The 14,105-nt window shown below is 42.1% G+C and overlaps 2 protein-coding genes across 9 annotated transcripts in view; both read left to right on the top strand.

Annotated features, from left to right (window-relative positions):
• The window catches only part of myo9bl (myosin IXb-like), a 53,811-nt gene extending 48,026 nt beyond the window's left edge, over positions 1-5,785 (top strand). For 6 of the 8 annotated variants that reach the window (XM_086115104.1, XM_086115101.1, XM_086115100.1 and 3 more), the window contains 3 exons: positions 613-728; positions 1,071-1,210; positions 4,195-5,785. In XM_086115104.1, the coding sequence (XP_085971230.1) occupies positions 613-728; positions 1,071-1,210; positions 4,195-4,739 (801 nt within the window). In that variant the 3' untranslated portion in view covers positions 4,740-5,785. Of the gene's footprint in view, positions 1-612; positions 729-1,070; positions 1,211-1,461; positions 1,516-4,194 lie in introns of all 8 variants that reach the window. The other 2 variants (XM_086115103.1, XM_086115102.1) reach the window with 2 other exon arrangements.
• An 816-nt stretch (positions 5,786-6,601) lies between these two features.
• Positions 6,602-11,785, top strand: use1 (unconventional SNARE in the ER 1 homolog (S. cerevisiae)). Its single transcript, XM_086116710.1, has 8 exons — positions 6,602-6,724; positions 7,097-7,146; positions 7,770-7,848; positions 7,964-8,116; positions 8,855-8,870; positions 8,991-9,012; positions 9,095-9,257; positions 9,651-11,785. Exons 1-8 carry the CDS (start codon positions 6,626-6,628, stop codon positions 9,831-9,833), a joined length of 765 nt encoding a protein of 254 aa, XP_085972836.1. The 5' UTR covers positions 6,602-6,625; the 3' UTR covers positions 9,834-11,785.
• Positions 11,786-14,105: the final 2,320 nt, after the last annotated feature.

Raw genomic sequence — 14,105 nt, 5'->3', positions numbered from 1 at the left:
CTCATTGAAAGGACGTGTGATATGACATAGTGTGCCTTACAGAAATTGATCGACCATTATGCATGTTATCGTAACTCCTCATAGCTCTGGAAATGGTATTCAGTGGTTGGCTGCAGATTGTGTGTCTTCCCTTCGTCAAGTCCCCACCTCATTCTTTCTTTAAGGTGAACCTGTCCAGGCTATTTTGGTTGGCTGTAAGTTATTATTTTTCACAGATCTGTTGGACTGATGTGGAGAAGCATGAATCCATCAGGCAACCTGCTTATTTCTTAACTAACACCATTTCGTCTCTTTCAGATCTTGGTCACAGTCCCATACATATCGTTGACATTATGCATGTGGATATATCTTCCAAAAAAAATCGTGGAACTTCTAATTTTGAACAAGACCGACCTCCAATTTGTATTTGAAACTGATTTTCCCAAAGGAAATGGTGTCACTTACAGCAAAACCTCAATTGACTGTCATACTATTGTCACTAGAAGTTAATGGTAGACTGCTTTGGATGTTTACAGAGCTGAAGTTTGAATTTAGAGGTTCCGCTGTCATGACTAGCGATGTGGCCAATGATCGATTTGATTGGGTTATAATTGTGCAGTGTTGCTTTGACAGGTGCATGAAAGAGTCAGTTCAGACCTCAAAGCTGTCCCTGAGAATGAGCCTCTCGACTCGGACTCTGAGGCTGAGAAGAACTTGGTGGAACGTATCAAGTCCATCAAACAGGAGAAGTAAGCATAATTGCTTTGAGTTTTATTTATGACCATACGGTGCTTTTGAAACTTGACCAATTTCATCCGGCAAAAAGTTGGGATTTTCCATTGAAATTCACGTTTCACATTCACATACCTTTGTATATGCTATGCTGTTAGAAATACACATTGGGCAAGCTCCCACACTTATTTATAAATTGACAGCAACCGGACAATACGCATGCGAGTGCTTAGTGACAGGGTGGACAATGATGAGGAATTTTTTTAAGTGTCATTTCACCACTTAATAAGTTATATTGGCCCACCGCTCTTTATAGTCTTAGAGGGTGTAGGTTCTCTAATATGGGAACTCTTCTCCAGAGAGGATCTGGCCTGCCGGTTACCAGAGATGGAGCAGCCTGGGTCAGACCAGGAAAACTTGGACTCCGAAGCCTCACTGAGCTCTGAAAGTCTCTTAGACGAGCAGCAGCGTTCTTCCACCCCCTACTTGGAGCCCGATGGTTAGTTTTTCGTCAGTATCTAGTTTGTCCGTCCTGTCATCTCTCTCTCTCTCTCTCTCTCTCTCTCTCTCTCTCTCTCTCTCTCTCTCTCTCTCTCTCTCTCTCTCTCTCTCTCTCTCTCTCGCCCTCTCTCTCGCCCTCTCTCTCTCTCTCTCGCCCTCTCTCTCTCTCTCTCTCGCCCTCTCGCCTTTGGGTTTCTGACCAGACCTCGGGGCCTCTGGGGTGGGCCCTTCCTATCTTTTTTGGTGCAGGTCTGGACCAGTGATGGTGATGGGAGCGGTGGCGTCTGCTCTATAGCAAAGCAGGTTGGACCACCAGCAATTGTATGTGTCTATGCATGTACGGCACAGAAGCATGCGCAAACATTTTCCTTTGGAAAATGATGGGATCTGCTAGAGAAATTTGTCCTCTGTAGAAATATAGACAGTTACGACTGTAACTAAGGTTCTATGAATCCTGAATGACCGCCAGAGCATTTTGTCACACAGAATCCTTGTGTTACTGCAACAAGGTTCTGTAGGAAACGAACCTCTGGTGACACCGGAACTTATACCTGTCCCGGGGTCATCCATTGGTCACAAGTTAATATTTTGGTATGCATACTTGGACTGCGTACATGCGAAGGGGAATATTCAGTGCTTCGAGCACCGCCTCTGGCAGTCATTCGGGATGATATAGAACTAATATTTTTCAACTTCTTAAGTCTTCCTGCTATCTCTGCATCTCCTCTCTCCTCCTGCCCAAGATCAAAAAAGTTCTCTTTGTGTACGGTGGTAGTTCCAAATTAAATGTGATTACATTCAAATGAATATTTGTTTGTAGTAAGGACCCTAGCAGGAGAGAAAATGTCACAATGTTACGAGAAAGCAGTTGAAATGAACGGGGATCCCCCCCATCCTCCCCCAAGAATAAAATATGTATTTTGATGAGAAGTTAAAAAATAGGTCACATAAACATGAATGCTGTATTTCTGGAGGTAATTCAATATTTTTCAAAGGGTGAGTTTGGACTCTTAAAACCACTAGAAAGATTTGAATATACAGTAACCGCAATTCACTAATTCAATGAGTCTGCCCGTAAATGTACAACAAATTATTGTCACTGCATTGATGGTGCCTTTTGCCTGAGATAGTTTTTAGCTCCTCAGATGGAGGGGTTCTAAGAACTCAAATTCCAGTTACAAGATGTTTCCTAGAGTGGGTTGGACCCCCCCCCCCCCCAAAAAAAGATAATTTTACCAACACTATACTACTATTTTTTTATACTGCAAGCCCAATCACCCCCTCTTGAAAGGCACTTAAAATAGCTACTTAATGACTGTAATATCTCATGTATCTTATTGACTAATTTACAACCTCATTCCTATATGTGTCCCCTGTGACTTTGTGTCACAATGTTTTTCTTTTCCGTGTGGGCAGAGTAGTACTTCGGCTACATCACTTGCTCCATCATTTTATGTCATTGATCGTATGGTACTAGTATTATTAGTGTGGCGGATTTTTATGGTTGCTCAAATTGAGCATCAATATTCCATCATCTTCAAATGAGTGATTACATTTTTAGATCCCACTACACAGTTTTCCAGAGGTGTCGGACATAATTATAAATTTAATATCAATACAAATGTAAGAAAAGTTGCCTTTTCAAAGAGAATGACCTTAATATCAGAAGATAATCATGAGAAGATGCAGTACAGTTAAAATAGTCCATCCATCCATTTTCAAATCTGCTTAATCCTCACAAGGGTCGCGGGCGTGTTGGAGCCTATCCCAGCTGTCTTCGGGCAGGCGAGGGACATGCTGAACAATCGCAGGGCACAGATAGAAAAACCAAAACTATTCACACTCACACCTAGCGACAATTTAGAGTGTTCCATTAACATGCCGTGCATGTTTTTGGAATGTGGGAGGTAAAACAGCAAATAAATTATTTAGGCTCTATTGGGTTGCACTATAGCAATCATGCACTGGGCTGGTAGTTTTTATTTTTCACCTTTTTATACATTTATTTAAAACCCTAATAGCGTTCTAAACATGAGACAAAATGATACACTATCTCTTTCTTCAAGAGAAAAGCAAGTCAAAAATGTTCTTTGCAATAATATGTTCTATGTCCGCCCACTAAAATAAACACAGTATTCTGATTAATATTGCGTTGGTGAGATAAGAATTCAGCAGATTAATGATCCCACTCAGGGGGCAGCCATTTTGACGTTTCACCACCCTCTGCTACCAACTAAAATAGATTTCCAAGTGTCCTGGGTTTGGTCACCTGACATATGCAATGCAAGCAGGAGGGTGCGTTGATGTCAATTTCTGCAAATGTCAGAATCTCAAAATGGCTATAGGAAACTGGAATAATCTGCTTTATTCCTAATCCGTTTGGATGGGCACATAGAAAATACAATTGCAAAGGGAATTTTTAACTTCAGTTCCTCTTTCAGATATATATTCACGTTTATACACTGTAGTTTTTTTGTTTTTCTTAATCACATCTCATTTAGCTGGCATTGGGCCCAAACCTCCGTTGTCCAAATTTTAATCAGTTTCATATTTTTTCGCAACTCAATGCTTTTGGTCAGTCCCTATTTGGCTCTACTATTTTCACAAAATATTGATCAATGTAAAGTATTGAAATTGGCTTGCTTTCTTCAATGATGCATTGCTATTGGCTCAACAAACAATTTTCTTAGTGGGTGGAACGGTTCTTGGAGAGTGATGGTTTTGGAGATGTGAGGATTCCACCTGATGCCAGTGATTTTAGAGTGTTGGTGTACCTAATGAAGCGTCTGTTGGTGGATTTTGTCCAATAAATAACCCCTTTGCATGTCAAATATTTCCTTACTGAGCCTCCTACAATACAGTATATTGCATGAACCATGACTGCCTGATCCCCTCAAAACCTCCACCTTTCTTGTCACCATTTTATTTTGTTTCTATTATCTTTGAAGAAACCATGTTTATGCTGTCTTCTCTGTCTTCCAGTAGGAGTTGGCCCTCACCAGAGGAGATGTAGGCCAATGCACCCAGCCAAGCCATACCAACCGTCACTCCCTGGTGGACGTGTGTGTCTTCGAGAAATCACCCCTCCTGGCTTTTCCTCCTCTGTGTCCAGCTCCTCCTCTTCACTGTCCGAACCACTCAACGCTACCTGCAGGCGTCAGCTGCAACGGCGCAACCCTGTCATCCCGGACACGGTTAAACTGCCTCCGGGTGTCCTCCCCCAGCCCGCAAGCTCGGGTCCAAGACGGGCTTCCTGCCCGCATGAAAAGCGTCCTTTTTACTTCCTGGTGAGGAGAAGGGAGCAACCGGGCCGCCGTAAAGACAGCACCCAGTCCCTCTACATTGACAGGCCCGAGTGTGACCTGTTGACCCATTTCTCCTCCTGCCCACCTTCCACTTCCTCCTCCTCCTCATCCATCTCCATGGCTGCACAGTGTCCCCCACACCAGTGCAACGAAATGCCAGCCTTGGAGGACCATAGACCCTCTTCTGACCCAGACATACTTTACATGGACAATGATGTCTGACCAGGACGAAGAACTTGGAGTTAATAGCCTTTACAATCTGTGGAGGCGAATTGACAGGAAATATAACTGGACATGTTGCCATGCACCTTTTTGTAACATTTTTGCCCCACCCACCCCCACCCCCAATCATTTGTGCTAATTTAAGCTCCCTGTTGCACTTTGTCATTTCTTAGTTTTCTGAATGAAAAAGTGAGGCCAACATGCTCACTGAAATATACTAGATTGTGCCTTAATGACAGAAAATTTCTGTTTTTATTGACTTGTAAATGCAGGGGTGGGGAACCTGTGTCCCACAAGAGTATTTGAGAATAAGCAATTCTAAAAACATGATGAAAAGCCACAACACATTTAGACAACAAATCATAAGATTGAGCTTTTTTTGCCATCCTCGCATCATATTTCTTTCTTTAAAATTCTGCATAGCCCACTTAAAAATCTAAACGTAAAGGCCCCAACAGGAGTCACTGATGAATGCTTTTTGCCTCAAGTCGGCTGGATGGATGGCCCCCAAAGGGATAGAGGTTCCCCACGTGTTAGCTCATCTGTTTTGTTTTGTTTTTTGGGGGGGAAGAGATGTCTCACTCTTCTTGATTTGTACGAAACCTGTTCATGTTGTGACCAATTGTACAGGTGTCTTGTCACATCGTCTACTCGACCTGCTGGACAACAAACATCAGCTAGAAAGTTGTTGCCCTCATGTAGCAACAGGAGACGCAGGCAGCACATGCCACTTTTTCCTTTAAAAAAGAAAAAGAAAAAACACAAACAACACCAAGAGGAAAGAACCACACCATGATGTCGATGACTTCACTTTCCTACAATGAATGTTGCTTCACTTCAGAATAAGAAATGTTCTGCCGCAGCGTCCCATTGGCCAACTTCGATTTAATACTAATGCTCTTCTCTGACTGCTGTTGAATGATGTATTCTTTGAACTTGACAGAGAAGTCATGTATTAAGAGAGTGTAAGTTTGGGACTGAATGGCATGAAATGTAATGGCTATTAGTATTAACATGACAATACAGAACATGATGTGTGTACCATCTGCCACTGCTGCTGTGTATTTTGATTAGGTCAGTCGTCTTGCACTTTATAAAACGCACAACCAGATGAAGTGTAGGTGGAGAGACGGTCACGATCCAGAAGATCAACAATTATGTAATTAAGGTAAAATGTGTTCCAAGGCCTTTAAATGCAAAATCAAGTCAATGATATGTTCTATGCGCCTTCACTAGTGTAAAAATGGCATTCTGATTAATAGTGCCTTTTGGAATATGATTTAAGCAGCAAAATTCACCCTTTTTTAATCCATCTCGGGAGGCAGCCTTTTTTCCCCACTTGGCTGTTGATTGAAACTGACATGTTGACTCAGCTAATATCCAATCACAGCGCACTTGGATTTATTTATTTTTTTAGTTTGGTCATGTGACATTTTCAAACTGAGCTCTGATTGGTCGTTACATGAGCAACCATGATATTTCCACGCGTCAGCATGAGGCAAAATGCTCATCGGATGGATTTAAAAATAGGTGGATTTTGCTGCTGAATTCATATTCAACAAATGCAACATAATCAGAATACCGTGTGTAGACTAGTGGGGCCTGCATAGAACATATTGTCAAGAATTCTTTGGGTTGACCTTCCCCTTAATAACAGCACTTTAAAAGTAGTAAATTGAAGCTAAATAAAGTTAGTCATCCTTTGAAGACACTTGACAGGGACTGGAGAGTGAATAAATAGAAGTTCCAACGGCATTTTTTATTATATTGCTAATGATAGATAGAACAACGTCATTTTTGATCTGACAAATGAACATGACAATTTCGGTTGATACCGCCCTTTTTACGTTACGTCAATTCAGCGCGACGCCCGGTTGTCTTCTATCATGGCTTCGAGATTAGAAATCAATTTCGTCAGGTTATTGTCTCGCTGTGAGTCAATAGCTTCGGAAAAACGAGGCGAGGCTGAATGGAGGCTGGAGAAGGTAAAGTAACACGTCGAGGGGTGAAAATAAAATAAATTGTAGTTTGTTTCACGTTGTATTCTGCAAATTTAGCATGACTGTTGTTAGCCTTTCGACATTTAGCCTCTGGGTTAGCCACGTTGTCACTGAAACTGAGCAACCTTTCACCTTTTATTATTCATCTAGCCCTGACGCACTTTTCATAACAAATATTTATTCTAGATGGTGTGCACCCAAATAATTCGATGTTACCGTCATATTTTTTTCAGCTGTCATTCTTGTGCAACAACATTGCTAGAACTCATTCGAGATCATTAGATTCGATAATTTGTTAACTTGTCTGTGTCATTTCAAACTATAAAAGTCGAGTAATTGATTGTTTGCTCTCCTCAGTATGTTGGTGCGTTGGAGGAGATGTTGGTGGCTCTGAGGAAAAGCATTAGGTGACACCTTCACACTGCGCTCTGTTTTGGACAACACAAAATTATTTCACGCATTTAGCCTTTTTTGTCCTCAAATGTTTTCAGTAGTTTTTATATGCAGGCAAATCTCTCTGACACCGTTGGCTATACGTTATTATTATTATTTATACAATAAAATACGCCTTCGTTTATATAGCGCTTTCACAACAGCTACAACTGTAAAAATTTACAATTACAGAACTGTAACAACTATTCTTACGTACGCCGTGTTGTTTTCATTCATCGAACAGGGTTGTTTTTACCCACATATTTAAGTAATATCAATATAATACCCAATTAATAAAATGCATTAATGCTATCACGCACACAAATACAGGTGCAAATTAGACTCATATAAACTAGTAGAGGCGCATAGAACATACTGTCCTAAAGAAAATGTTGGAGTTGACTTCCCCTTTAATAGTTAAGGTTTATATTACGCAATGTAGCGTTTTGTGTTCATGTGGTGGTATGCAAAAGACAAGAGACAGAAAATCGCCGCTCTAGACTTAAATCAACATATGTTTAGGTGTCAGGGATACCTTTTACTATCGGGGCATCCCTAGTATTTCATATTCTTATTGTCATCAATATTGTTTACTCAGCAAACCCACACCAGAAGTGCTGACTGAATACACAAGGAAAGTGGATTTTCTGAAAGGCCTTCTCGAAGCAGAGAAGCTGGTCAGTGGCACCGTTTCACCAATTTATCACCCTTTTACCCAGTAAATTGTGTGGCTGCTGTTTTCCTTTTAAAATAATTTTGAGTAATTTGTGGCTCTTCTGTTTTGCTTGACAGTCGTCACCAACTGAAAAGGCTCTCGCTAATCAGTTCCTCGCCCCAGGCCGAACACCCACTATCGCCAACGAGAGGATGGCCGCCACGAAAACTGTTCACATGCAGACCAAAGCCCGATTTACGGAGGAGATGAGGGATGAGCTGCTTGGCAAGGTAAGAATGACTGTGACATGAAAGAGCATGCAAAAATATATACAGGGTGTCCACAAAGTCTGCGTACATGTGGGGGGACACATGCTTCTGAAAAGAAAATAATTTAAATTGTAATGTTGATAAATAATATTTTCAACATCCATCCATTATCTGATCTGCTTATCCTCATGGGGGTCGCGGGCGTGCTGAAGCCTACCCCAGCTGTCTTCGGGCAGTAGGCAGGGGAGACCCTGAACTGGTTGCCAGCCAATCGCAGGGCACACACAATTCACACTCACACCTAGGGACAATTTAGAGCGTTCAATCAACCTACCTTACGTGTTTTTGGAATGTGGGAGGTAACCTGAGTACCCGGAGAATGTTTTAAGAAATAAAGATAAAATAAAATATAATTTAATCGACTCTTTTACCAAGTGGTTCATCGACAAAATCGAATGAGATCCAAGACACTGGCTGAATCAAATATAATTCTTTAGAATGTTAAAGATGGCAACGCTCAGTTCTGAATGATACTGTCAGAGGTTCCTCTGTCATGTTGCTCAATGAGATAGTTGTAGTACAGTATTAGTTGTGAGACAATTCTACGCCACAATAACATGAATAAACACACTAATGTTAAATTGCTGCTATGATAATGGCTTCTGTTTGTATGTACATGCAATGCATGTTGCCAGTGCATTTGCAGTAAGAATAATCATTTCTAACATGTCTACTATTATGACCTCTTTGTCATTACAGGGATTTTCAGACAAAGGTAAGCATTGATTTCAGTTTAAATCCAGTTTCACTTCTTCAATGATTGTAGTTGTCAACTGAAAGACAGTAGATACTATTTAGATTAAATACCCCCCCTCCCCCCACCTTGTTTCCACAGAAACAGACTTGCGAAACAGAAGGTAATGTATTTCAGCAGACTTATCCAAATGGAGATTCGACACATTGGAATAAAAGACGAAAATAAATGTTTGGTTGCCTCAGAGGTGTGCCTTTGGATGAGCGCCAGTCGGCCACAGAGTTGGACGCCATCTTGCAGCACCAGCACAACCTCCAGGAGAAGATCGCGGAGGACATGCTCAACCTGGCCAGGAACTTGAAAAACAACACGCTGGCTGCACAGAGCATCATCAAGCAGGACAATCAGGTAGGTACATGTGAGAAGTGGTCGAAAGACTCAATAATTCAATTTCTGCTCCTACCACTAGGGGGCAGTATAAGACAAGTATCCAATTTCTTACACTGGGAACAACAATATGACCTCTGTCAACTTCAGCAGGGGCTGTCAAACGTTTTGGTTCCAGGGCCCCATCACAGTAAAAGTAGTTATTCTTACGATCTAATGGCCTTTGTTTTTTGTTTTATCTTTGAATGAAAGCCAAATTAAGTTGACCTGTAAAGTTGATTGCATTTTTGGTTCGTTTTAACATTTGGCCAAATAGCGAAATAGCCCAAACTCTTTGTGAGTAGTTACACTCATTGCCATACATTTTTGCATGATACTTACAGAGTGTTGTCTTCCTCGCTCTCCACCTTACAGACTTTAGGCCAGTCGATGCATCAAGCCGACCTGAACTTTGAGAAGCTGAAGACGGAGTCAGAGCGTCTGGAACAGCACGCCAAGAAGTCGGTCAACTGGCTGCTTTGGCTCATGCTCATCCTGGTCTCCTTCACCTTCATCAGCATGATCCTCTTCATCAGAATCTTCCCCAGGCTCAGATGATGAAGTGTCCTCCCCCCTCAAAGACTTCAAAATTCTCCACAGATCTGGATGTGTGATTCAATGCAATATCACCTCAGGTCAAACGATCCCCTTAGGTGAACTGCAGATCAAACTCGTCTAGCCACTTCCAGCATCATGTACGAACAAGTCTCTACATAATGTGACAAAAGTGTCTTTTTCAACAGTTGTTTTCCGCCTCATACAAACACCTGATTCCATGAAACAATCTGCAATCCGGTGTGGTTTGAAGTTGAATTTACAATACTCCTTGAACGTCCTTAACTGGAGTATTTGCATGGAAATTCACTCACCACACAATTCATGAGGTACAACAGCAGAATAAGATCGAAAACAAGAGAAGTATCCATATCCATTATTATAATCCTCAATTCATGCAGCACAGAGGCTTGCTAAGCAGCATGTCTTACCTCACAGGTCAGACTTTCAAGATTCAAATCTTGGCTCCAGCATTCTGGTGTGGAGTTTACATGTTTTGCCCATGCTGGCGTTTTTTTTTGGGGGGGGGGGGGGTCTGAATGCTCCGGCTTCCTACCCCATACACAAAAAAAAAAAACAACAACATGCAATTAGGTTCCTAGAAGACTCTCTGTTGTGAATTTACCATTCAGCTCCTTGTCAGTGAAGAGCCAGTTGGGCAAAATGTCCTGAAACGGGGACTAGATCGACAAATTCAGAAGTTTCGATTTAGTTGACCTTGAAGGGTTATAGTGCAGATTAGATGGAACTAGGATATACTGAAAGAAGTGTCCAATGAGTGTATGTGCAGTATATAGATTATGTCAGCATGTTGTGTTGCTTTATTACATTAAGTGTTCCTCTGAGGATTTCTGGGTGGATCTTTCTTCTGACTGACATCACATGATGAGTGCATTGTTTGTATATAACAATAATAGCGCACGCAGTGACTTCTTGCGGCCGGCGTAAATCAGGCGTGGTCTCCGGCTAATGACAGATAATAACCTCGGCGATCTCCACCACACGTCCCAAACCGAGCTCTCTACTCATTTGGAAGTGATCTGAGGCTTGAGGTATGGCTAAATAAAGGCAGCTGGCCACCAAGCATATGTGAGCTTTGGTCCCACTTCGGAGGCAGGAAACAACCACGCTTCAAAAGTCTGATTTTCGTTGCAGGGATAACTTGCTGGATAAGCTTCCACAAGGTGAGCATTCCTTCTTCCCATCCTGCTGTCAGTGTCATCTCAGGCCTGCGTGGCTTCACTGCTTGTCTGGGCTTGCAGTAAGCATAAGCCCTCCCCATCACATCGCCCCCGCCTCATGCTCTACCTCATGCTTGGCTAAGCCCCATCTTGGACCTCTCACCGTTTATTTTAAGAACCCCGGAGGGTGGGTTTTTTTTTTCCTGCTTGGAGCCCAGCTATGCGGACCCAAAGAGGTGGTGTCACCGCGGAGGATCATCATCAACATTCAGGTTACCCATTAGCTCCGACACACTCCTTATTTTGGCCATGCAGTCAGGGATGCCCCGGCATCACCTCTTGGATTCAGGGAGTCATTTGAGATGCGTCATGCTTGCGTCTGTCTTCTCAAGTCCAGAATTACAGAGTATCGTAATATAGATGTATCTCCTATGTAAAAAGCCATTATTATTAAAGGCATAACGTCATAACATTCTGCGAATACAATCATTTACCGGTAATATTAGGATAAAAGTCCCCCCGCCTCTCAATCAACTCCCAAGTGTTTTTTTTTTGTTTGTTTGTTTTTCTAACACATTCAAAGATGAGCTTTGGGTATTTTGTTAACATCTGTGGGAATTGTGACATCCACCCTTTTAAACTATATTCTTTTCCCCGGAAACTGCAACTTTCTCCTTGTGGTAACACTCTTTTGTAAGAGTACAAATGTATTCGATTTTTTCAATTTTATTTTTTCTTGTTATATTAAAAAAAAATTTACTTAGTACATATTCATTTATTTATGGTCTTATTTTGTAATATTGCAACTCTTTCATAGATTTAATCCAAAACCTCATAGAATACGGTGAAATCCATTGTATTATTAGAACGTTTAAAACAGCAGAATCTTTGTCCTAAGATCACCACTATTCAAGCAGTGACAAATTTCCATAATTTCAATTCAGTTTCATTTTGTCTCAATTTTTCAAATACTGATTTGTTGTTGAATCCTCGTGACATAAAATTTAAGTTTTATGCGCGTGCGTTTATTTGTGGATCTCATAGTATTCCTGTAACTTCATTCTCCTAACATGAAAACTTTTTCAAATTATTTTACAACTTTATTCTTGCTAACATTACTTTAAGAAACATATCTTTTTAAAATTACTAAATAGCTATGTTTTGTAAAGTTGTAGTCCCCATACTTGGAGCCATTATATTGGAAGATGACCTTATTTAGCTTGGAACCCATGTGGTGACAAAGAGCCAAGTGATATTTAAGAAGTTGCTGATGGTGTAGTGGTACCCTTGCCGGACTTGTGCTTAGGCAGCGTGGGATCGTTTCCCACTTGGTGACGTGTGCATGTTGGGGTGAGTGGTCGTGTGTGTCTATATGTGCCCAGCAACTGACTGGCGACCACTTCAGGGTATAGTCTGCCTTCCCCCCTGAAGTCAGCTGGGATTGGCTCCAGCAACTCCCCGTGGCCCTCTTCAGGATAAGCGGTGTTGAAAATGGATGGATGGATATTTAATAAGTGAGGGGATTGTATTGTTTAAATATACACTCGCGGCCCACGACATGAGGTGCTCCTAACGCAATGACATCCAACACGAGGCTTTTAATGGCTGGCTATAAACGCTTTAGGCATCATGTCACACCTAATTTGCTTTGGACTTATTTTTCTATTCAAGGCTGCTTTTGCCTTTAGCACCTGAGCGTGGACTGTCGGCGTGTGCCTTTGAATATTAATCGAATCTAAGAAATTCTGTCCCGCGACACATTGTTGAACAAGGGGGTGGGCGCCATCCAAGCCGCCAGTCGTTTTCATTTTGTTTTTGGCCTCGACCTCACTCAGGATTTGGGATTCCGACAGAGACTGGGATTCTTTCCCCACAATCACTTCTACTTTACAGACAGAGTAAATGTAGTCAAGGGTCTGTTTTCATTTCACCCGATTTCATTAAAGTTTCACACGGTCTATAATGTTAATGAACTAATGGGGTTATAAAAACCTGCAGTTAATGTGCAAGCGTGCACACACACAAAAATTGTCAAACTTGCTCTTTCGTAAGCACTTGGTTTAGGGACCGAAAGGAATCATGGACTGGTAGCTCGAGAGTTCCATTTGCTTCCAAAGCACTGCTGAGGTGCCCATTAGCAAGTAAATGCTCTGCAGTGGTGGATCATTTTCCAACGGCCTGGCTAGAGAACCAGGGGTCGGTGGTTCAAGACCCGCCACGGGTCCAAAATGGAAATCTGGCTCATTGCTGAAAAGGTATTGATTTGTGTCGAATCAACCAACCGCTGTGCTGGTGGTACATCCCTTTGGACTTGGCAAGGGGAAGGTTGTTGGTTCAAGACCTACCATAGACTAAGACATAAAAATATCTCTGGCTCATCAGAAAGACTTGAAGACCAGAGGGTTGCAGGTTCAAGACCCATTGTGGAAAAAGGGAAAATTGGGTCTGGTTGTGGGAGCGCTGCTGAATTACTTTTGAGATTCCAGTTGGAGACTCCACTTTGCCGAGCATTGCCGAGGTACCCTTGATCAACCAACGGTGGGTTTTGCTTATGTGGCTCGTATGTAAGAAGTCGGCCTGGGATACTGGAAGTTGTCAGGCTGGAGACCCGCTGGGGAACTTTTGCATTCAAGAAATGTAGAATATGTTGGAATGGTTGCTGGAGACATGACTGATTCCAGAGGTGCCCTTGAACAAAAGCACCAACCCCGCATTTCTAACTTGATATGCATGTTACGGTAGAATGATCAGACTCGAGTTTGTTCTTCCATCCCTCATTTCCACAGGTTCTGCTTCCGTTTTCATTTCACAGTTACGCTTTCCCTCGACAAGAGCCCACCTCCTAGCGTGCCAGACGTTTATGTGCTTCCGTGTCTGAATGTGCGCGCGTATTGGTTGTATTGTCTGTGTCTCTTTCTCAACCGTGACACCCAAATGAGGGCTCAGTACAGATATTGTGGCAGCGCTGCACCATTACCGCAGATGTTCTTTCCGATGGCTGCCATAACACCAGCGCATTATGGAAGCTCATGTCCTGCATCCGAATTTATAAAGATAAATAAGAGTAGAATTGTGTGACGCTTGAATGTACACG

This window comes from Hippocampus guttulatus, chromosome 7 (assembly GCF_054856545.1).
Source record: "Hippocampus guttulatus isolate MCC_2025c chromosome 7, RoL_Hgut_1.0, whole genome shotgun sequence".
Lineage (NCBI taxonomy): Eukaryota > Metazoa > Chordata > Actinopteri > Syngnathiformes > Syngnathidae > Hippocampus > Hippocampus guttulatus.
This window is presented reverse-complemented; position numbering and strand designations above follow the sequence as displayed.